This window comes from Vespa crabro, chromosome 19, assembly GCF_910589235.1.
Source record: "Vespa crabro chromosome 19, iyVesCrab1.2, whole genome shotgun sequence".
Taxonomy (NCBI): domain Eukaryota; kingdom Metazoa; phylum Arthropoda; class Insecta; order Hymenoptera; family Vespidae; genus Vespa; species Vespa crabro.
Genome location: NC_060973.1, coordinates 91,567 through 113,158, shown reverse-complemented (window position 1 = coordinate 113,158; position 21,592 = coordinate 91,567). Strand labels below are relative to the sequence as shown.

The window sequence follows — 21,592 nt, the reverse complement described above, 5'->3', positions numbered from 1 at the left end:
ATTTCTTTTTTTAATTTGTAAATTTCTAGTGAGTTTGGGAGTTTCATTTAAAAATTATAAACTATATCTAAAGACATTGATGCGTACGCGCATTTAATCATTTACCTGGAAATGTTATCAGATATGTTATCACAGATAGAATGGTGAATGTGTCAAAGTTACCATTGGTTGAGTAATATAAAAGGAGGTAACAGTGAGCCGATACATGATCAAATGTCTTCAATTATGAACAACATTCTATTTAATAGTTGGATTATTATTTTACTTTGTTTAAACATTATATATAAATGTAAAAGTGATATATGTACAACATGTTTGTGTACTGTTAAAGGTATGTAAAACTTTTTATGCATATGATATAATCCTAATTAAATGCAAATATTGCAGGTACAGGAATAATTATTAATTGCCATGAAAAATTAATTACAAATGATGACAGAATTCAATTGAACTCATTAATGCTAGATCAGTTTCAAAATGTAGAGGGATTAATTTTATCAAAGAATAATTTGACGTTTATATCACCGAGTATACTTATAAAACTGAAGCATTTAAAGAAATTAGATTTGTCTGAAAACTTAATGCCTGAAATATATATTAATGAATTAACAGAATCCAATAATCTAGATGAGTTAAATTATTCAAGGAATACATTGAAAATCTTTGATAATATTATATTTGATGAAATATCAACAATTACTAAATTAAACTTGAGTCATAATTATATCAAAATACTTAAATCAACGACTATTTCACAATCTGTCATAAGTTTAATTACCCTTGATCTTTCTCATAACGATATAACTTTTATTGATGATGTATTTTTCAAATCATTCTTGCACTTACAACATTTAGACTTGTCATTTAATAAAATTACTTCAATTTCTGAAAATATTTTTTTGCAACTTTCTGATTTAAGAACACTTGGGATAAATAACAATTTTCTTACATCATTGAACTTCAATGAACTGCCAGAAAATTTAATTGAATTACACACTGAATACAACGAGATCGTAAACTTACTTTATGAACCATCTCAAATTCAAGAACTAAATATTGAATTCAATAACATTTCTTGGTTAGAAACAAATTTATCCTCTTTTCATTCTTTAGAATATTTGAATCTAAGTGGTAACGAATTGGCCATATTTCCAAATATAACACTTCAGAGATTAAAAGTATTAGATATTTCTAATAATAATTATTCCAATATCCCGGAATATTTATCATCAGAAAATTATCCATTATTGAGTACACTTGTCGTCAGTGGAAATCCAATTAAGGATTTAACATTTCATTCTAAATTAAAACTACGTTCATTCGTTGCAAATTATATTACATTTCTTGAAAAGATTAATAATGATGCATTCTTAAAATTGGAAGCACCCGTAAATGATTGCATTAATCTTACGATATCGAACAATAAAAAACTGATCACCATTGATGAGAGAGCTTTGGATCATATGAATGCATGTTTCGTAAGTACATATTACCTTCCTTATTCTTGACATTATTTCCTATTATAAATAGAAAATTCTTTTCCTATTATAGGTAGATTTCAGTAACAATAACATTAACTACATTTCCCCTAAATTATTATTATTATTCGACGGTACTCTTAAAATGAATAATGGTATTGATTTACAAGGAAATCCCTTCGCGTGCAATTGTTCCTTACAATGGATGTTAAGTGACCTAATACCACAGCTTTATGTTATAAATCCAAGTATTTTGAATAATTTAAGGTATTTAATACGAATTTTGTCATGTGATTTTACATGTATATGTATATATATATATATATATATATATATACATGTGATTTTACATGTATATGTATATATATATATATATATATATATATATATATATATAATATTGTGCACATCTTGTAAGAAATTGAAATTTTTCTTTTTTTTTATGCTGTCAATAGATGCGCAACGCCCCTAAACCTATTGAACATAAGACTGGTGCATTGGTACAAATGGAAGAAAGAAATATTTTGCAAAGACATGTCCGAATTATTATCAAATTTATCAGAAAAATATGAGGCAGTGTCCGAAAGAAAAATAATAATGATTGAGTCCAGTCCTGAATTATTTGCGATCTTAGGGATTGCTATCATATTGTTGATAGTTCTCTTTGTCATTGGAATTTTATTGACTCAAAAGTTAGAGAATAAAAGATCTCGTAAAAACAGAAGATTATAATTAAACATTAGAAAAAGATATTAATTTATAAACGATACAATTGTATAATTTAAATTTAATAAATCCCTGGTTAGAAGTATTTCATTTAAAAGAGATTACTTAACGTTAAAGATTATTGCAAAAGTTCAATTAATTGCTTCAGAAATGTTCCAATGAGAAGATACTTTTGTCATTGAATTAATGATGACAGTAGAAATAGATAATATATATAGTTCAAGTTATTGGACCAACCTCATTTATTTTAAATACATTAATATTGTATTGTGGACATTTTTTAGAATATATTTATACATTTGGACGCAAAATGTATTTCACTTATATATTGATTTCTAAATATCATCTATTTGCCAGTGACCCGATGTTACTTGGATCGATGGATTTTCCCTCAGTTCATTCAAAAAAGAACATATACTTTCATAATATCCAGATTGACACCATGTTTCATTATGTGTACCACCAGAAATTGGAAGAATCTTCTTATATTGACTTTTACAATTTTTAAAAAGTTCCTGCATCATTCGCGGTGGCACGAATGTATCTGCTAAGCCAGAGATAAATAATGTTGGTACTGTCATCGATCGTATTTTGAAAATAGATAAATACTGCAACAGTAACAAGCAATGCCGTTAAAAAAAAAAAAAAAAAAAGAAAAAAAAAAAAGGAAAAAGAAAAATGAAAAAAGAAAGAAAGAAAGAAAGAAACAAACAAAACAAAATAAAAAGAAAAAAGAAAGGAGGAAAAAGAAAACTAATAAAACAATATGTCAATAAAAAATATTATCGTGTAAGAAAATATATGATTACACATAATATGACTGTTATACTTCTTGGAGTAATCTTGAAATTAATACAAACATGCCTTATTTTTGTATATAAAAAGTGGTAGATATTGAAAAAATCTTGATCCTACAAATGCTGCCATATCGGGTATACTCGTAAATGTATTTTCAAGTATAAGACACCAAATTCTCCTTGCATTTTCTTCCTTAGTTGCTAAATCAATTGCTATTGCTCCGCCTTTAGTAAATAGGATCATTATTATTATTGTCATTTTAATGAAATCAGAAATACAACTTACCCAATGATCTACCAAAGACAATAATTTCATCGGTATTAATATTGGTTTTCGATGTTAAATAATCAATTCCTGCACGAGCATCCATATACAATCCTTCTTCGGATGGTGAACCTTGCGACAATCCATAGCCTCTATATTCCAGCATTAGGATATTGCATTGAATATTACGGTAGAGACCAACGACATTTTGAAGTCTGCTTACAATATTACATTATAGACTAATTTCTATGTTCAAGATCAATGAAAGTATTTTTCTTTCTAAATGGTCTGACCTATGTCCTATATTTCCAGCATTTCCATGAAGAAAAAGTAAAGTTGGGGCCTTCTTCGCCCTATCTTCAGGTTGAGAAATAAAAAACATATGTAGCATAGTACCATCGCCTGAACGCGTATATATGCTTTCATAAGGCAAATTGAATATAGAAGGAGCAGGAACGTAAACACGAGAATGGGCTGGTGATTCGGGATGATAGAGCAGCTGATCTTCTCTATGATATAATATACCTATAAGAATGATTTAACAGATGTATACAATTTTTAAAATAGATAAAAATTAGTTTCTATCATATTATAACATTTAGAGGAACCAACCTATAGTAGCAAAACAGAGGAGGAAGAAAGCAAAAATACCACCGTACAACCAGTATAATAAAAAACAGGTAAGAATGTATGCACCAGAAAATATCCAACATTTTATGGCGATACCACCTAATAGTCTAATCGGCCGGCTACGAGCTAGTCTCATACGGAAGGACATTTTTTTACTTTCATACGGTACCCAATTCGAGGAAAAGTCTTAGCAGTATGGTGCTGGTTATTCAAGTAACGTTGACTTTTACAATTTTTACCAAAAGCACGTTCTTTGATCTTCATTAAGTGTCAAACAATATAATTATAAACAGTGCTCGAGCTATAACCTCAAAATAACGTCTTCTATTAATATATAAGATTAAAAAGATGTATATTAAGGTTAGAGAAAGGATGGCCACGGTAAAAGAGTAAACAATTCGAGCATTAAACTAGCTCATTAAATATACGTGTCTCGTACATCAAAACGATGTAACGAATGGAGGTTAGGCAGATATCCTGTGACATGGAATTACATTTACTATGTAAATCATCAATCGCTTTCCTATAAAATATACTCTATCACCTTGCGATTTCATATTGTATGTCAACTAGATTAAATATATACGAAGTTTAATGTAAAGACATGAAATATTACTAAAAACATTTTCAAATGATAGAACATCACATTACACCTTTTCGCGTCAAAAGTAATGGAACAGTATCGACATCTACTCGTCATATAGACGGAGGAAACGCCTGCGTAATAATCTTCTTCGACGATTGGTTAGGTATATGACAAGTCAAGAGTATACATGCTTTAAATATTCGATTCCACGGATGGAATATAAAAAAAAAATAATAATTACAAATATTGCACGGATTTCCGTTTTATTATACAAGGTGGTGAGTATTCAATTGTTGCGATCCTATCGTATCACCGTTTTTAACATTAATATGCTTATCATCATTGTTGCATATTAAAAAGAAAATGGATAATACGACCTAACCTTTCTTCGTCCAAAAGCTCTTTCGACTCTTTTTACGTAAGATGCACTGGTTTAAAAAGAGAGATATGCTTTGCGTATACATCGCAACGGAAATTCTTCATTTTACTTTTCTCATTCGAATTTTCATAATTATTCATTTTCAAAGTTTCGTGCAAACGATTTTCACTTTTAGCAAGTATTTCCTGTTCAAATTTCACACGAGCACATTTCTTCGAATTACATTTCGATTAAGAATGCGCACGATAATGAATAATGTATTTTTCGAATATATCTTTCCAAGTACCACGGCCAATTCCGACATTTGCATAATTACGGCAAGAAATTTGGGAATGTATCAGTGAAATGTAACGTTCAAAAGCAGATGATTAATGACGGAAGGGGAACATATTGAAACGCACTGATTCCAAGAGTTTCGTATTGAAATCAAATTTTAATGGAACGATTATCCAACCGATAATTGGAAATTAATAAAAATCATATGTAAATAAGTTCTTTAGACAGTCAGTTATATGGCGATTGAAAAGTAATGAAATATACTTTGAAGAATACGTAAAGTAAAATAATGAAATCGTTCTTACGTGGTGCCACCGTAAGACCTAATGTCTCTTAAACATTTTGTTGGTTTGACATTCTCCTAAATAAACAACGACCGTCCGGCTTTGCCCTCTTAACCCGTAAGACATAATTACTACCGTACGCTTGCGCTTTTCTATTAAAAGAAGTTAAAAATCATCGATAAGTATTTCCATTGTTTTCACTATTTAATCAAATAAGAGAAACTGATCGATTTGAGAATGACATTTTTTACATATCAAACGGACAATTAACAATCCGTTAAGAGTTGTTGTAACGTAACAGTGGACCGTTTCGATTTTCTTAAAAAGCTCGTAATTTTCAAACGTTCCTTGAAGAGACAATGAGATCGTCAAAGTTTTTATTCTACCTTTGAGTCCGGCATAACAACACGCAAGCCATTCCTGTGTTTACAAATATTAGGATTAATCATTAAGCTATGTAATTAACTGGTCGATAAAACTGCTCATTCACTGAAGATGAATTTTCTTCCAGTTAATTTTATTGATTTTTTGATAATATTTTCATAACTTTTAATTATACACTCTTAAATTATACACTTCTTTATCTTCAAAACAAGATAAAAAGTTATGTCGAACCAATTTGATTTTGAGGAAAAACTAAAGTTTTTTCAAAAAATTATACAGACTTAACAGTATTCCAATTTTGGAAAAAGGAACTATATATCTGCTAAAATGAGATTGCTTTTTTGGATAAATCGTTTTATGCCAAATCCCAAACTTGTTTTTTTCCAATTGCTTTTCCTAAAAAATGATTTGACTTTGGCAATACGTGCACGATTTACAGTCGTCCATATTTGCATGAAAGTTGTTTTCTGATAATTTCTTTCCTTTATTTAGCAATAATTGTTAAATTTACATTGAATTTTGTTTTATTTCTTTTTAAACGATCTCTCCTTTATCCCCAATTTATCGAGTATTCGCGTCGAATTTGCATTTAAGATGATCATTATGCTTGTGGACATTTGAAAAACTTGGCAATGATTCGACGCTTATTCGTTATCTTATGAACGTGGTTCACTAATATGTGCGGTCAGAAAAGTCCACATTGGGTCCTAATATCAAATTATCAACATTCGGTTACGATATCGGTGTGTCCATATTTATACAACAAGTAATAAGTTTCTATTTTTATGAACGAAAACATGCCGATTCGTTTGAGATAATAATAAATTTTAACATTATGTATGTTTAAATAATCGAATAACATCATATTTCATAATGACAATGAAGTACGTATTGACGTATGAGCGCCAAGTCAAAAATAGCAGACAATATAAAAAAAATAATTGTGCCTAAAAGAAGTAACGAGAGAACGAAAGAAACGTATCCATTAGGATTAAAAGGGGGGAAAAGAAAGTGACAAGAAAATAACCTTTATTAAATTATGTTATTTCGAATAATGATAGCTAACATTGATAGATTATAATCAAGGATATATGTCCAGCTAAATTTATTCATATTATTATATTTATTGCAGGCTTAAAATCTATAACTTGATAGCTTCAATTCAATTCTTCAAAGTAAAAAATCAGATGTATGCGAACATGGTTGCATATGAAATCCACCTAGGATACGAAGATATGTTACGGTACCTGCATGAAATACATGTAGCGTGTTTACTCCATCAATTCTCCTGGTCGCGACTTTTGTCCGATTTTGATGAAGCTTTTGATCGATCTCATTCGAAAGATAAAGATTTTTCACATGAGACCATTATTTTCGATTTTCCAAACGAGATTTTACTTGGTTGAAAATTGCTTATGAAAATTATCTATCTTTGGACATGATTTTTCCCCAAGGAAATAATGCTTTTCAAAAATCTCACGAGGTGTTCAAGTAAGATAATAATTTAAAGATAAAAATTTTTCTTTTATATTTTGGATAAGTCCTTCATCAGCAAAATCAGACAAAAATTGTTACCATGAGAATTCATAGCGTAAACCTTTCCAAACGAATAGAAAGAGAACACTTTTAAAAGATCACCAGTGCTCTGGTTTCACCCAATAGCGCACAAAGTTTGACCGAATTATCTCTCATTTATGTATTTACATATAATAGATAATGTTAATTAAAGAATACATACTATTTGACAATTTCTCGGCGCTCCAATTGGAGCATTGACAAAAGTGAGGACGAATAAAAAAAAAGAAAGCTGAATGAAATGAAGGATTGAGTGAAGGAATAAATCTTAGAGGTCTAACGAAGAGAATGAATTAATTGGTTTTGTCACATTTTGTAAAAAGTCTGCCTATAGTATGACTAAGGGATATGATAGACATATAGTATGAATAAGGGAGATGATAAGACGAAATTAGACTCTCTGATGCCGTCGCAAGGTCAAATAATTGTGATTACGTATAACGAGTAAAGTTCTGTTTGTTCAGAGAGAATGACATCATCAGTTACGTGACATTTTCGACCATTCGTCGGCGATATAGCCTAAATCTATATGTATGCGTGCGTGCGCGTGTGTATAGTTAGCGTGTACATATTGACGTTTGCCGAGTTAATTACTCTTATTTGATAATCTCGAGTATTTAGAGAGAGTGAACATTTAATGAAAATAATATATATATATATATATATATATATATATATATATATATATATATATATATATATATAGCATCAAATGGAAATAAATATGCAAAAATTATAATGGTAGATAAAATTATCTCATATCATACATTATATGTCTAACAAATTCATCTTCATCTTACACACATATATGATTCGATACATACATTTTAAATCGAAATATTTGGAATTATGTATTTTTGATTGCTTTTGTTTGTCCAAATCTTCCAGGTGTAAGACAGCTGAGTATAAAGCTTACTAGAAAGAAGAAAAATATAGATAAATGTAGAAAAACGTAAATACACTTTTGTAAGGAGATAATAACACAAAATGTTGAATAAAACGTACAGAAAAGTTGTGTAGCTACTATGAGTATCAATGATAAACAATAATTGTCTATTAAGTAACCAAATAACCAATTTCCTACAAATGATCCCAAACGTGCGCAAAATGCAGCTAGAGCAATTGCCATCATTCTAAAAAATAGTTTGAACTTAGTAATAAAATTTATTTAAATAAATTAATAGTCTGCGGATGCATCTGCGGGCGACATTTAAAAAATATTATATTAAATTGTGTTTTTATATTCATCATGATTTTTCCTCCTCCGCTTATGGCTATAATTGAAAAATGGAAATTTGTTATTAAACATTTGCATACCTTATATTGGTAGGAAAAAGGTCGACGATCACGCAGAAGATAATACTCATGCATATAGATATCAACGCTTCGAAGATGCAAGAAAGTATAAGATTTTGTGTCGATGATTTTATAAAGAAAAAGCCTATGGTCACTATAGTACAGAGGAATGTGCAAATTACTGAAATATCAAAATAAGAATGTTTCTTATTAATTGAATATATACAAGAGGCATATAACGATATAATGAAGTGGAAAAAAGAATATTTACTTAAATAAATCTTATAACCCGTGTATTTAACGGTCAGCGGAAGCATAATACTAAGTGGTATACAAGCTAGTCCTAAGAGAAATGTATGGGAAAAGACATTGTTGTGAATATTATTTTCGCAGTCGTATATATCACGTTTCAGCATCTGAAATATAAGATAAAGTAAAGAGTTTTTTCTTTTTTTTTTTTTTTTTTCTTCTTCTTCAATTATAAATACGGCACCTCTTACATCTATTTTCTTTATCTATATTCATATCATTCGCATTTACTTGCCAATGTATTATTGCTTCCAAGTTGATTTATTTTCGAAATTTTGCACACGCTAGCGAATTTTTCTGGATACATCATTTCGTACTTGGCGAATCTTTGAAACAATTCCGGAAACCAAAGCATCAGCGTGTAGTAAGAGGCCGTAATACAGCATATGAGAATGAATACGTTAAGACTTCTCATAATGTGCAGTGGTTTAAAAAGAGATATCGTTTGCGTATACATAGAATGCACATTCGCACGGAAATTATTCAATTTAATTTCCTCGTTCGAATTTTCATAATTATTCATTTTCAAAGTTTTATGTAAAGGATTTTCACTTTTAGCGAGTATTTCCTGTTCAAATTTGACACAAGCACATTTCTTAGAATAACATTTCGATTAAGAATACGCACGATAATGAATACTTACGAAATATTTTTCCACCGGATTACCAGTATTTTCGGAATATATTTTTCCAAGTACCACGGCCAATTCCGACATTTGCATCATTTCGGCAAGAAATTTGGGACTTTCAGTGAAATGTAACGTCCAAAAGCCGATAATTAATGACGGAAGGGAACATATTAAAACGAATAGATTCCAAGAGTGAAATACAAAAGGTTTCGTATCGAAATCAAATTTTAATGGAATAATTATCCAACCGATAACTGGAAATTAATAAAAATCATATTTAAATAAGTTCATTAGACAGTCAATTATATGACGTTTAAAAGGTAATGAAATACTTGGACAATAAAAATATACTTTGAAGAATACGTAAAGTAAAATAATGAAATCGTTCTTACGTGGTGACACCATAAGACCTAATGTCCATGCCATCTCCAACCAAGAAAGTAATGTCTCTTTATATTTTGTTGGTTGACATTCTCCTAAATAAACAAAGAGCGTCCCGCTTTGCCCGCTTAACCTGAAAGATATAACTAATACTGTACGTTTGCCCCTTTGTAATAAAAGAAGTTAAAAATCATCAATAAGTATTTCCATTGTTTTTACTATTTAATCAAATAAGAGAAACTGATCGATTTGAGAATGACATTTCTTACATATCAAACGGATAATTATCAATCCGTTAAAAGTAGTTATAACGTAACAATGACCGTATCGATTTTCTTAAAGAGCTTGTATCAAATGCTTGTGTAAAAGTGAAATAAATAGAGAACTCACGAAAATCCGCTGAGAAATTTAAATAATAAGAAAAATCCATAGTGTGGGACGATGCTACAGAAAATTTCAAACGTTCCTTGAAGAAACAACGAGACTGTCAAAGTTTTTATTCTACCTTTGATTCCGGCATAACAACCCCAAAAGTAACACCCGCAAGCCATTCCTGTGTTTACAAAGATTAGGATTAATCATAAGGCTATGTAATTAACTGATCGATAATACTGCTCATTCACTGAAGATGAATTTTCTTCCAGTTAATTTTATTGATTTTTTGATAATATTTTCATAACTTTTAATTATACACTCTTAAATTATACACTTTTTTATCTTCAAAACAAGATAAAAAGTTATGTCAAACCAATTTGATTTTGAGGAAAAACTAAAGTGGAATTCTCAAAAAATTATACAGACGCAACAGTTTCCCAATGTTGGAAAAAAGAATTCCATATCTGCTAAAATGAAACTGGTTTTTTGAATAAATCGTTTTATGCCAAATCCCAAATTTTTCTTTCCAATTGCTTTTCCTAAAAAATGATTTGATTTTATTCGATTCAAACCCGTTCTATGTTGAAAATTGAACTTTTATTATGTTTGATTACACATATCATAAAGGCCCTATTGAAACATCAGTAAAATTGGATTGAGGATAACTTATTCTCGTATTTCGACAATTTTCTGAGCGACTGTACTATATATATATATATATATATATATATATATATATATATATTTATATATATATATATATATATATATATACACACATATATATATATATATATGTATAAATATATATGCAGACAAGAATGAAAATATTGAATGCTTATTACCGATTAAAAATATAATATTGATGTTCCCTTTTTCGATCGTGCTCATTTGAAAATCGCATGCTGCCGAAGGAAGAATAAATCCGATGCTGCTTATACTGAGTGCTGTGTTTAGATAAATCAGACTACAAAGGGCCATCACCTTCAGATTGAATTTACCAAACCCTAATCGGCAAAGAGCGAGTATAAAGATTAATATAATAAGATGTAAGATAAAGAAAGAAATAACGTGACTATGCGAAGAAGATTGATTTATGCGATTGGTATTTATTTGTCGAGTTATTGAACTAATAACGAACCTGTTTCGTTAAGGGCAAGTTGGACGAATTCTTCTAAATCTATCTCGCTAGACGCATCTGCATTGAGAAAAATGTCCAAGTGAAATTTTCAATGATAATTTTCAAGGAAGGAATAGTAAAGGGAAAGAAAAAATGCAAATTACAATGAAGAAAAAATGAATCGCTTTCCGTAGTTTATCTTACCTGTTGATAATTGTATCGACGATTGCTTCATTTCTATGTCTTTCTCACCCATTGAAAATAACTTTCCTTAAAGGTTCCTTAATGAATTCTTGAGGAGCGATTTCTTGGAAATGAATGGTGCACGTAAGAACGTATTCGCACATATAAATGATCATAAGCTAGAGTTGATCGATGGATATGCTCAAAACTAGAGCGGCACTGTGAACTGAACAAAATCAACAAAGTCTATAATCACGCGATCAAAACTCGGAATATGTATTGTAAGATTGATGCGATATTGATATGATAAGAAGTTTCACAATTTTCGTACGAATTCGCATGGGAAAGCAAGTGGAAATAAGTGATAGCAAGTGGAAAGAAATTGAAGCATGTGGATATCCTTCGGTAAAGACGGTGAATACAATAAAAATTCTGTCTGATGCGCTTGCTTTTTAAATAATATGCATATCCCCTCTACGTCTTTGTCGAGTTTTTTTCCTATCTAAAGGCTGCTTGAAAGCTGAGTAATTATTTTTATAATAGTAAAGATAAAAATAAATAGAAAAAGTAAATAGAAAGAAATAATAAGTATTCGTAGTATTGAATTTCCTCGTATTTTCATAGAATAGTAATCATTAACACTAATCGAAGACAAGTCGTGAGGCGAGTTACGTAAGAACGTTTTGCTAAATCGTTTCGTATATCTTATTTTTTTTTTTTATTTTTTTTTTTTTTCCCCCCGATATTACATTATTTCTACTTTGGTAAATACGTACGTTTTCATTCATCTTTTCTGCTCCCATATTTATTCACACATTTTTCTTATCATTACGTTTCAAGAAATGTCAAGAGATCGCTATTATTCACTACTTTTATTACCTCAAATATGTCCAGTTGCATTTTTCGTTAAATATATAATTCGATCGTATATTACGAATTTAATCGAGTTTGATCTATCGAAAATGTACACATACTCTTCAAAATATTGGGCAATTCTTACATAATTATAATAATAAAAGCTGTGATTTCAAACATAAACGAGAGAAAAAGAATCAAAAGATAGAACGATTATCATCAAGATAAATGAATCATTTAAGATTACTTACGAAAGAAAAGATTGGAAGTGTAAGGGATATAAAAGAAAAAAAACCACAGGAAAGTACCAATTGGACGAAACATGGGATCTTTATCGAAAAGTCACAGAATTTTGTACCACGATTGTATCTCTACAGGTAGTATCGATCTTACTCGTCGACTCTCACATAATGATAGTAGTATAATAAATACGCATAATATATATATATGTGTGTGTGTGTGTGTGTGTGTGTGTTTTATATATATATATATATATATATATATATATAAATATATGCATTTGTACGTTATTATAATTTGAATGAATAATAATTAATAGAACGGGATAAAAACGACTTACTTTTTCATGAAATTATGAATAAATATACATGTACGTCATGATCGATGATAAAATTTGTTTTTTTCTTTTTTTTTGGTACAGAAGACGAATCAACCAATGTCTTATATCTGACTGTCATTATCCTGTTACTGATATCGTCTTTTTAATGCATATCAGGAAGAATCGAGCGAAGTGAAATGAATACGTGACTTATTGTAATACGAAACATAAGAACGGAATTACAATTGTCAATGGACATTTCTCATTGCTACACGTGTGTGTGTGTGTGTGTGTGTGTGTGTGTGTGTGTATGTGTGTGTGCGCGCGCGCGCTTTGTGTATACATATTAAGTTCCGTGTATAATTCCAAGTGCCTTGCGTATATATGTATACATACATATACAGTCGTTACAATATACATGTAATAATGCGAATATAAATACTTTTTCTTCCTTCATTTTGACCAATCCAATTCGTTGCATCTGTGTGGGTGTTTACTTCCTTAAAATGACACGAGGTCACGTTTCCTCGTACAATTAAGTTCTCTCATTGTTTAATCGAGAGTTTCTTTTCCCGTTCGTGGAAGTACAAATGACAAAAAGCCGCATACTGAAATTTAATAGAAATCATATCGTTAGAACGATATATAAAGAATACAAAGAAAAATATATAGACGTACGTGTAGACGCGCATGCACACATCAACAAGCGCCCTCTTTTTCTTTCGTAAAAAAATATTTATTTAAAACTTACGAAACAAGAATGCAGCGAATATCACTATAGGAACGACGCAAGCTAAATCAATTAAATAACCGAATATTAAGTTTCCAACCAAAGCGCCTAATCGACCCATCGTTAGAGATAAGGCTGCTGCCATTACCCTGGAGATAAAATCAGTATTAATTAATTATCATTTAATAAAGATTCTACATTCGTCGCCTAAATAGATTTTATATATGTAATAGAATAATATAAATCTAGGTTTATTAAAATCTTGAAAAAGGCAATAATACTACCACTTTTTACCGTATTTCAAATTACACTAAATATGTTCATTCGTTTGATTTTTTTCTGTTTATATTACTTAGATAACAATATTTAAATTGTAAATCGAATAAATGTGAGATGCAAATTGAGTGTATATGATCAGAGTTTGTCGTCACGTGATAAATTAAAACGGGAAAAATTGCACATCTTATATGCATGTCCCACTAAATGATAATAAATTATCGTTATGTATCGTGTTTTCTCGAATAAATAAATCAGAAAGGTAACATCGTGCCGTTTGCTTACCTGAGATTCGTCGGGAACATGTCAACGATTATGCAATAAACTAAAGAGATGCCGAGCGACGTTAAAGCTTCAAAGATGCACGATAGTACTAGATTCTGAGTGGAGTTTACGACGAAATAAAAACCTACGGTTACTGCACCGGAGACTAGCAGCGATAAGACTGTAATAAAAAGCAATTCATTATTAGTACCAACCATCTGCCAGTTGCATCTTCCACTTTTCATCTTCACTTTTCCAGGCATTAGGAGTCCAATTATGCTTGTTAGAATTCTCGCTAGGAATTTAATCCTCTATGACCCGATCTTTTTTCGGCTCGGCACGGATGAATGAATTTTAGAGAAAATTTACTCGTTCCTTTTTGTTTTTTTTAGATTTCTATTTAATAAAGAGACAAAGTTGAGCTGGAAATCGTCTTGCACCGAATAAAAAAAAGAAAGAAAAAGTCGCAATATTTCTTCTTTAAAATCAAATAACTCTTATCTAAGCAATTTTTCTTCAAAATTCTGTGTTCTCGAGATAAAACTTTTTCACGCTCTCGCATTTTGAACTCTCGGTATATATACATATATACATAGTATATATAGTATTATTGTACTATATTAAATATAATTTATAGACTTGAAAAGAAAATATTGGAAATTTGGCATATGCAATAAGAAAATTATTTTATAACGATGATATGAAATGTAATATAGAAAATGTAGATATACATATATGCATATATTTTGTTATTGTGCGACTTCAAAGTTATATGGCATTATAGGGAATTAATTTACATTCGAAATACTTACTTAGGAAAAACTTTGCTCCCAATTTGTGTACAAAAATGGGTAATATGATGGAACCGGGTATGCAGGCGAGACCGATATAAACGGTATGCAGATAAACGTTTACGCCGATGGTTGTTTCGCATCCATAAGGATCCAAATTGGTTGCATTGTCGGAGAGGGCTGACACTATACAAACGGACGTGGTCTTACCAGGATTATCATTCTCGAATTCTTCGAATCTAAAAATACATGATCGTGAAAAGATCGTGAAAAAGTCCATGACAATACCATGACGCAATATCGTTGCGTCGGGATTATTGAGACGAAAAGAAATATCATTTTCAAAGTTTATATTTACCTAGTAAATAATTCAGGGAACCAGACCATAAGAGTGTAATAACTGCTAGTAAGCCCGAATTGAATGGCACAAGCGAGTAACGTATTACGAAGATAAGGAGGTTTGTAAAGAGACATCGTTAATTCCCAAACCTCCGAAAAAAGAACTTTCAGATCTTTCTTCTTATGAAGTTTCAATGACCTCGTGCTCTTGTCCTTATTGTTCGTCTTTTCTTGCAAGCATTTAACCTGGGAAAAATAATTTTAATTGAACGATTAGACTTAAATTAGGTGCTAATCAAATCGTATAATTCTTACGAAGAAAAAGAGAAAAGGAGAAAAAGAGAAAATTATTAATTAATTAAAGTTAATAATTACTGGATATGTTTCAGGATCTTGACCAGTATTTTGAGCATAGATCCACTTAAAGACTTCTAAGGCAGCGTCGGCTTCACCGCACTCAAGCAAGAACTTTGGACTCTCTGGAAAAGCGAAGAGCCAAAGCCCGAGGACGATCGAAGGTAAGGCACAAAGTGCCACAAAGAGATTCCAAGATTTGAAGTGAAACACTTCCGATTCGTACCAAAGATCCAACGGTACGATTAACCAAGCAATTACTTTAAAGAAAATTTGTTCCGTTATAACATTATCTCTTCGAATTGACGAACGTTCAAGCAGGAAGATTACTTACGAGGTAATAATATTACACCGACCGTCCAGAACATTTCCATCCAACATAGGCACCTTTCGCGATATTTGGTCGGCTGAAATTCGCCTAAATATGGGAAACAAATTCCCATCGCGCCGGTCACCCTTTTTCAATAGAAAGAAATACGTTAATTTTCGTTAATTCAATTATTTCTCGCATCTTTTTATACGCATTCAAAAAGACTTGGTTACATACGCGAATCCATTAAAAAATCGGAAGACTAGAAAGACCCAATAGTATTGGACGAACGACGAAATGACGCCGACTATTCCGTCCATTAACAAGGTAGCTATCAATACTACTTTTCTACCTTTGGTATCAGCCAGGCATCCCCATATATATGATCCAACCACCATACCTACGAATGGATAACAAAAAATTCATTAAAATTCTTTATAATATATTAATTGAGTAATTATAATAAAGTATGCTTAAATAATAGTTACCCAACATTGGAGATGCCGTTAGCCATCCTTTTGCAGTGGAATCCATTTCCAGGTCGCACTGTGCGGCAGGTAAAACGAAAGAGAGTATTGTAACGCCGATGGCCGTATCCATGTAAATTAGCCCGCATATTGCAAGTAACATGTAGTGAAACTTTCCAAATCCTATTAATGAGTGAAGACAATAAATAAGAAATTATTGATAAACACGGCATATATTCCTATGTAATACTCAAGACATTATTTTTCTTTATTTTATTTTAAAGCGAGTCCAATATACGATCCCTGTAATACAAAATTATTACAACGTCATGGCAAATTTATAAACGAAAGAATAAATTGTTTTATTATTTAAGAAAATAGGGATGAGAAGATTGTAATTACAATTTTCAAATTACTAAATCATATCTTTGACTTTGATCGAAAATGTTTGACAATTGTACCTTTCAGATGGATGATTTAACGTTACGATACGACTGCTGATAAGAGACTAGGCGTTTTTCTAATGGACGCATATATCTGTATATGTATGCCATTGTACAAATCGTTTATACTAATTGCTAAAATTTAATAAAAATAAAATACACGATGGTTCATCAAAGTAAGATAAAGAATTCAAAAGTTCAACTCGATAAGATTTTTTTTTTTTCTTTTTTTTCTTTTTTTTTTTTTTTTTGACAATGAACATACCTGTTACGGTGATTGCATGCTCGAAGTCGGCACCTCCGTCTGCCAAGAAATCGAGTCCTGTAAAGATAATAAGAAATAATATATGTAAATATATAAAAATTCAATTTGAAAGTTTGTCGAAAAATTGTCACGAAACGGTAACGACTTATTTCAATGGTTCGCCTAATAGAAAATGAGATCTATTTCTGATCTCGATCATTTTCCTTGTTCGCATAATCTTTCTTCGTGGAAAAAAAATGAAAAAAGATGAACAAAAAAAGAAGAGAAAAAAAGAAGAGAAAAAAAAACCTACCCATGATGATCGTTCGTGGTCAAACGAGACTTGTTCAAATCGCAAAGTGTCCTCGTCAGTTTCGGTGGTGAGGAAATTACAACGAAGGACTTTCTTTGGGGGGTCCTGCAGGCAGCTACGATGATGCACTGTCGCTTTCCCGTACGTGTACCACGGTTTTGTCTTCTGCCGTAAAGGCTGCACGCCACGCTCATTGGTGAATACTCGGTGGTATCTGATCGCCGTCTTTATCGCTTAAGCGAATTCGACGATTTCCACCGAGAGAATTTTCTCCCGATGTCTTCTCACCTAAATCCCGACGAGATTCTCTTCTTCTGGTCTTCCTTTGAAAAGAAAAGAAAGAAACTGATTGTTTTCTTCCGTGGCCGATCTCTATTGTAGATCGGCGAACAAAACCCTTCCCTTCATCACTGTACCCTTAACAATTCTACCAAGAATACAACTAATAATAATGACAACCAACCGATCTTTCACCTTAGCCTAATCGCCGGTGAATGAATGTTACTGGACAGAAATTCTATCGATTCTACCTTCTTTACGTATCTTGAACCCATTCCAGTAGCCCATTCTCTTAAGCGAGATAAGATATTATTACCCCTTCCCCGGCCCAATCCATCTTCTTTTTTTGTTCTCTCTCTCTCTCTCTCTCTCTCTCTCTCTCTCTCTCTCTCTCTCTCTCTTCTAATCGTCATGCCCCGAAAAAGAAGAGACCTGATGCTCTTTAATTCATAAAACATCTTTGATGGCAATGCCAATTGCACGTTCGAAATTCATGATCAGAGGTTTCAACGAAGAGTTAACCGAGGATCTTCATTATGAACGATTTTAATCACTCTTAATCGACCGACGGTAAATATTTTAGAAATATCCGAATGTTAGTTATACCGTACTATTTATACTAAATCCGATCTTTTTTCATTTTACCAAATTTGAATATCTCTTCTTCGATCTCTCGGATTATCTCTGATGAGATAAGAAAAAATAATATTTTTAAAGAATACACGCTACGATATATAAGATAAGAAGTTTGTTATTATTCCCTTTTCTTTCTTCGAAGAAATTTAAATCCCTAAGAAGACAATGGTCCACCAATTGGTCTTCATCGTCGATCATGTGAGCTATTATAAGACATAAAGTTGTAACATCACCTGATATTGTTAAGCTTCCCTTTAAGATTTCGAGAAAGATCTTTATCTCGAACTACCAGTTAAAAATTTCTGCATTTTTCTGTCATAGGAATACGAAAGTCACCGACGACATGATCCGTTTGTTTGAACTCGGTTAATTGACGAAAGATAACAAGTTCTTGTTTCATCGAAAGCAAGGATACGTCATGAACCGCTACCTTTTTTATGGCTTCTTTCTGATATACGTCAGAATAAATATCTTGAATTATTAAGTCATTCTGATAACGAATGTGATCTTCATCTTGGCGTAAAAGAAGGCGAAGGTGAAGAAGAATTCTCCTCTTTGTACTGAAGTACAGTAAGTATATCTCGAAGGAATGAAATAAAAAATATCAATGACGAAATATAATTAATCTATAAATGATCACTTTATCTATCATTTATGCATTGTTATCGCCGTTATTTCTTCATTTTTCCATCGAGATGGAAACTCTTTCAAGGAGTTTCCATCTCGAAGGAAATGAAATGTACGTTTTTCTTTCCTCATTTTCTTTTCTTTTCCTTCTCAAAACAATATATGATATTGTTTTACATAAATGATTATTTCATTGTGAAGAGCAAGTAATTCCTTTTGTCAAGTCACCGAATGCGTATCATAGTTCGTCGATCTTTCGAGCTTCGTAAGCGAGAGAAAATCTTTGCGAAATTCTTTTTTTGCGGAGCTTAAGGTAAGCAAACATTTTTAAGCGCAATAACCGTGAAAAATTGCTAAAAAATAAAGTTGACGTTCATCACTTAACTTCATGACTTATCTGATCGGTTATTGTTAAAAACAGCTTTCAAAAAGCTTTCCCCGACGATATATATCTCTGATCTAGACTGCTTTAAATTGATCGTCGCTTAATCACTTATTTTAACGGGACTGAATCACTTATTTTAACGCAACATGCTTTGTATGTATGAGAATTGTACAATGTTTCAAGAATCTTTTATAATTCAGATGTTATTACCAATGTTCGACATTATAAATCTCTCTTTTTCTCTTTTTCAAGGAAAATTTGTTGATTTCATATAATCTAATTTAGCGCGTTGACAAGTTTGCCTTGAATCCAATTCAGGAATGCCAATCTGATCGATAAAATCGAAGAATAAGGAAGAAGAAATGTCGATATTTCTGATCCTTATCGCAATCGGGTCGGTTGTGGATCGAAACGAATCGCAAATGAAATGAGTTAGCCAGCGAGTACAATCCCACTCTATACGATCGAAGATCGCGCTATTGATCGATCTCTTTTAAAAGTGAGTTACATCACGAAGAAAGCGTCAAAATATATTCATGGAAAGTCTAGAAATAAGATTTGAAAGAGAATCGTGGTATTTAACTCGTCCAAGATATTTTATCTTTGATCTCTCACGTTATATCTTTTTAATAGGATACTATTTCAAGCCGATAGACTGTTCGATTGTAAAAAGATTAAAAGAGATTAGATCGACAATTTGAAAATGGAGTCGGGATTGTTTGAGAAATCATTATTTTTATTTATGATATCGTCGGTATCAGAGCACTCAACGAGCGTTATAAATCGATCATTAAGTTCCTCTCACCGTTCTGAAGAAACAACAAAACTAATAAGATCTGATTTTGTTGGCACACGATCCGTAAAAAAAAGGGATCTCTGCCAAATGTTCGGTCAGCGTATCGCCTTCTTTCATTCGTTCAACGCTTTTATAACCAACTAATTTATAAACATTTAAGTTCTTCCATCTAATTATCTTTATTCTTTTTCACGTTTCTTTAATTCTTTGAAAATTATTGGTGAAATAATACAGTGGCTTAATCTCTTCCGTCAACGGAACAGAAAGAAAATAAGGAAAGTAAAATAAAGGATCTTCAACGATACTGTCAGCTAATACTGATAAGTGGCATACTCGCACTCGTACGATATGGATGAGACATTTTTCATCGATAACTCCGTAGCGATAGTTAATAATCCAAAACTGGCGCTTCGCCCGAGAGCAGAATGTTACGAAGTAATAAAAGACGTTGAACGCGAGCGTCAACATCTGCAAACGACGCCATCATTTTAATTTCCCTCGAGATTTTCTACCGTTTCGCGCGGAAAAAAGGAAAAGGGGAAAAGAAAGGAAAAAAGGGGTAGGACGGATTGCCTGAGGATTGGCCTACGTTTCGCAGAGGATTGGGGTATTGTTTCGAATTATCCAAAGTATCATTCCTCGTTAACGTTGTAACAGAGGAGAGTTGAAGAAGCCGATATTCTGAGAAATGGGGAAGAAATAAAAGAAAGAAAAGATAGAACGATCAATCACCAGTAGCTAGCGTTCGTTGTTTTAGGGAAATGACGAACGTTATGACGATGTAAGGGTGACAGAAGGATGATCGTATCTGTTCTTTTTCGTTTGAGTCGAAACGTTAAAGAGATGAACGTTGGAAAGCGAACGTTGGTTTTGATGCCAAACGTAATGGCCAATTCCGACACGAGGCTAGGCGATCCTACGCGACGCGACGCGACACAACGCGCGACGCAATGTAACGCAACCCTGACGCCAAGTGACACGTTAATTCACACTATACACGCGCAATTTCTCTCTCTCTCTCTCTCTCTCTCCCTCCTTTTATTTCTCTTTTTCTCGGACTGTTATCTTCGAATTTGTAAATCGAAAGTTTTCGTTTTCGTTTAAGAGGAGAGATATCGTTTGGTCCCGTGTCTGGACGCCAATCGGATGGCACTGCCGAGTCTCCTTACGTATTCTTACCTTGTAACTCCTTTCGAAAAGTTATGTATGTTAGTTTATATCGATATAGGTAAGTCACATTGTAGATTCGCGT

The 21,592-nt window shown here is 31.9% G+C and overlaps 4 protein-coding genes and 1 long non-coding RNA gene across 10 annotated transcripts; 2 read left to right on the top strand and 3 right to left on the bottom strand.

Moving 5' to 3' along the window:
- The first annotated feature begins 10 nt into the window (after positions 1–10).
- Positions 11–2,290, top strand: LOC124430843 (toll-like receptor 3). Its single transcript, XM_046977975.1, has 4 exons — positions 11–331; positions 388–1,478; positions 1,552–1,745; positions 1,934–2,290. The coding sequence occupies exons 1-4, from the start codon at positions 148–150 to the stop codon at positions 2,208–2,210; spliced, it is 1,746 nt and encodes a 581-aa protein (XP_046833931.1). The 5' UTR covers positions 11–147; the 3' UTR covers positions 2,211–2,290.
- Positions 2,291–2,428: 138 nt separating this feature from the next.
- Positions 2,429–4,562, bottom strand: LOC124430849 (protein ABHD13). 2 transcript variants are annotated; one of them, XM_046977988.1, is made up of 5 exons: positions 3,879–4,562; positions 3,560–3,791; positions 3,288–3,418; positions 3,069–3,226; positions 2,429–2,812 (listed from the first exon to the last, which is right to left on the bottom strand). In XM_046977988.1, exons 1-5 carry the CDS (start codon positions 4,042–4,044, stop codon positions 2,540–2,542), a joined length of 960 nt encoding a protein of 319 aa, XP_046833944.1. In that variant the 5' UTR covers positions 4,045–4,562; the 3' UTR covers positions 2,429–2,539. The 2 variants fall into 2 exon arrangements, with proteins under 2 accessions (XP_046833944.1, XP_046833943.1); XM_046977987.1 differs by having other exon boundaries at positions 3,288–3,481; positions 3,879–4,560.
- A 65-nt stretch (positions 4,563–4,627) lies between these two features.
- LOC124430854 lies at positions 4,628–8,325 on the top strand. Its single transcript, XR_006943868.1, has 3 exons — positions 4,628–4,760; positions 5,145–5,538; positions 6,938–8,325. It is a non-coding gene; the product is annotated as an uncharacterized LOC124430854 (long non-coding RNA).
- On the bottom strand, positions 8,114–12,697 carry LOC124430844 (synaptic vesicle glycoprotein 2C-like). Of its 3 annotated transcripts, XM_046977977.1 has the most exons (11): positions 11,694–12,697; positions 11,511–11,567; positions 11,215–11,376; positions 10,385–10,547; positions 10,006–10,127; positions 9,629–9,867; positions 9,221–9,553; positions 8,948–9,092; positions 8,698–8,857; positions 8,386–8,513; positions 8,114–8,295 (listed from the first exon to the last, which is right to left on the bottom strand). In XM_046977977.1, exons 1-11 carry the CDS (start codon positions 11,743–11,745, stop codon positions 8,228–8,230), a joined length of 1,629 nt encoding a protein of 542 aa, XP_046833933.1. In that variant the 5' UTR covers positions 11,746–12,697; the 3' UTR covers positions 8,114–8,227. The 3 variants fall into 3 exon arrangements, with proteins under 3 accessions (XP_046833933.1, XP_046833932.1, XP_046833934.1); XM_046977976.1 differs by having other exon boundaries at positions 8,114–8,513; XM_046977978.1 differs by lacking the exons at positions 11,215–11,376; positions 11,511–11,567 and having other exon boundaries at positions 8,114–8,513.
- Positions 12,698–12,832: 135 nt separating this feature from the next.
- On the bottom strand, positions 12,833–21,496 carry LOC124430846 (synaptic vesicle glycoprotein 2B-like). Of its 3 annotated transcripts, none has more exons than XM_046977980.1 (12): positions 21,073–21,496; positions 17,618–17,940; positions 17,326–17,382; positions 16,639–16,800; positions 16,388–16,550; positions 16,175–16,296; positions 15,862–16,100; positions 15,506–15,732; positions 15,169–15,386; positions 14,378–14,537; positions 13,838–13,965; positions 12,833–13,694 (listed from the first exon to the last, which is right to left on the bottom strand). In XM_046977980.1, exons 2-12 carry the CDS (start codon positions 17,619–17,621, stop codon positions 13,639–13,641), a joined length of 1,536 nt encoding a protein of 511 aa, XP_046833936.1. In that variant the 5' UTR covers positions 17,622–17,940; positions 21,073–21,496; the 3' UTR covers positions 12,833–13,638. The 3 variants fall into 3 exon arrangements, with proteins under 3 accessions (XP_046833936.1, XP_046833937.1, XP_046833938.1); XM_046977981.1 differs by having other exon boundaries at positions 17,618–17,936; XM_046977982.1 differs by lacking the exon at positions 21,073–21,496 and adding an exon at positions 18,963–19,112.
- Between the last annotated feature and the right edge of the window lie 96 nt (positions 21,497–21,592).

Coding starts and splice junctions, on each gene's coding strand:
- LOC124430844 (XM_046977976.1), bottom strand. CDS start 11,745: ATGGGTGAGAAAGACATAGAAATGAAGCAATCGTCGATACAATTATCA. Junction 11,568..11,693: donor GTCGATACAATTATCAACAG/GTAAGATAAACT, acceptor TTCTCAATGCAG/ATGCGTCTAGCGAGATAGAT. Junction 9,554..9,628: donor ATCCGGTGGAAAAATATTTC/GTAAGTATTCAT, acceptor AAATTTGAACAG/GAAATACTCGCTAAAAGTGA.
- LOC124430846 (XM_046977980.1), bottom strand. Junction 16,101..16,174: donor CGGTGTAATATTATTACCTC/GTAAGTAATCTT, acceptor TTTTCTTTAAAG/TAATTGCTTGGTTAATCGTA. Junction 14,538..15,168: donor GGGAGCAAAGTTTTTCCTAA/GTAAGTATTTCG, acceptor TTTTTATTACAG/TCTTATCGCTGCTAGTCTCC.
- LOC124430849 (XM_046977987.1), bottom strand. CDS start 4,044: ATGTCCTTCCGTATGAGACTAGCTCGTAGCCGGCCGATTAGACTATTA. Junction 3,792..3,878: donor CCTCTGTTTTGCTACTATAG/GTTGGTTCCTCT, acceptor TCATTCTTATAG/GTATATTATATCATAGAGAA. Junction 3,227..3,287: donor TGTCTTTGGTAGATCATTGG/GTAAGTTGTATT, acceptor TATTTACTAAAG/GCGGAGCAATAGCAATTGAT.
- LOC124430843 (XM_046977975.1), top strand. CDS start 148: ATGTGTCAAAGTTACCATTGGTTGAGTAATATAAAAGGAGGTAACAGT. Junction 332..387: donor ATGTTTGTGTACTGTTAAAG/GTATGTAAAACT, acceptor CAAATATTGCAG/GTACAGGAATAATTATTAAT. Junction 1,746..1,933: donor AGTATTTTGAATAATTTAAG/GTATTTAATACG, acceptor TGCTGTCAATAG/ATGCGCAACGCCCCTAAACC.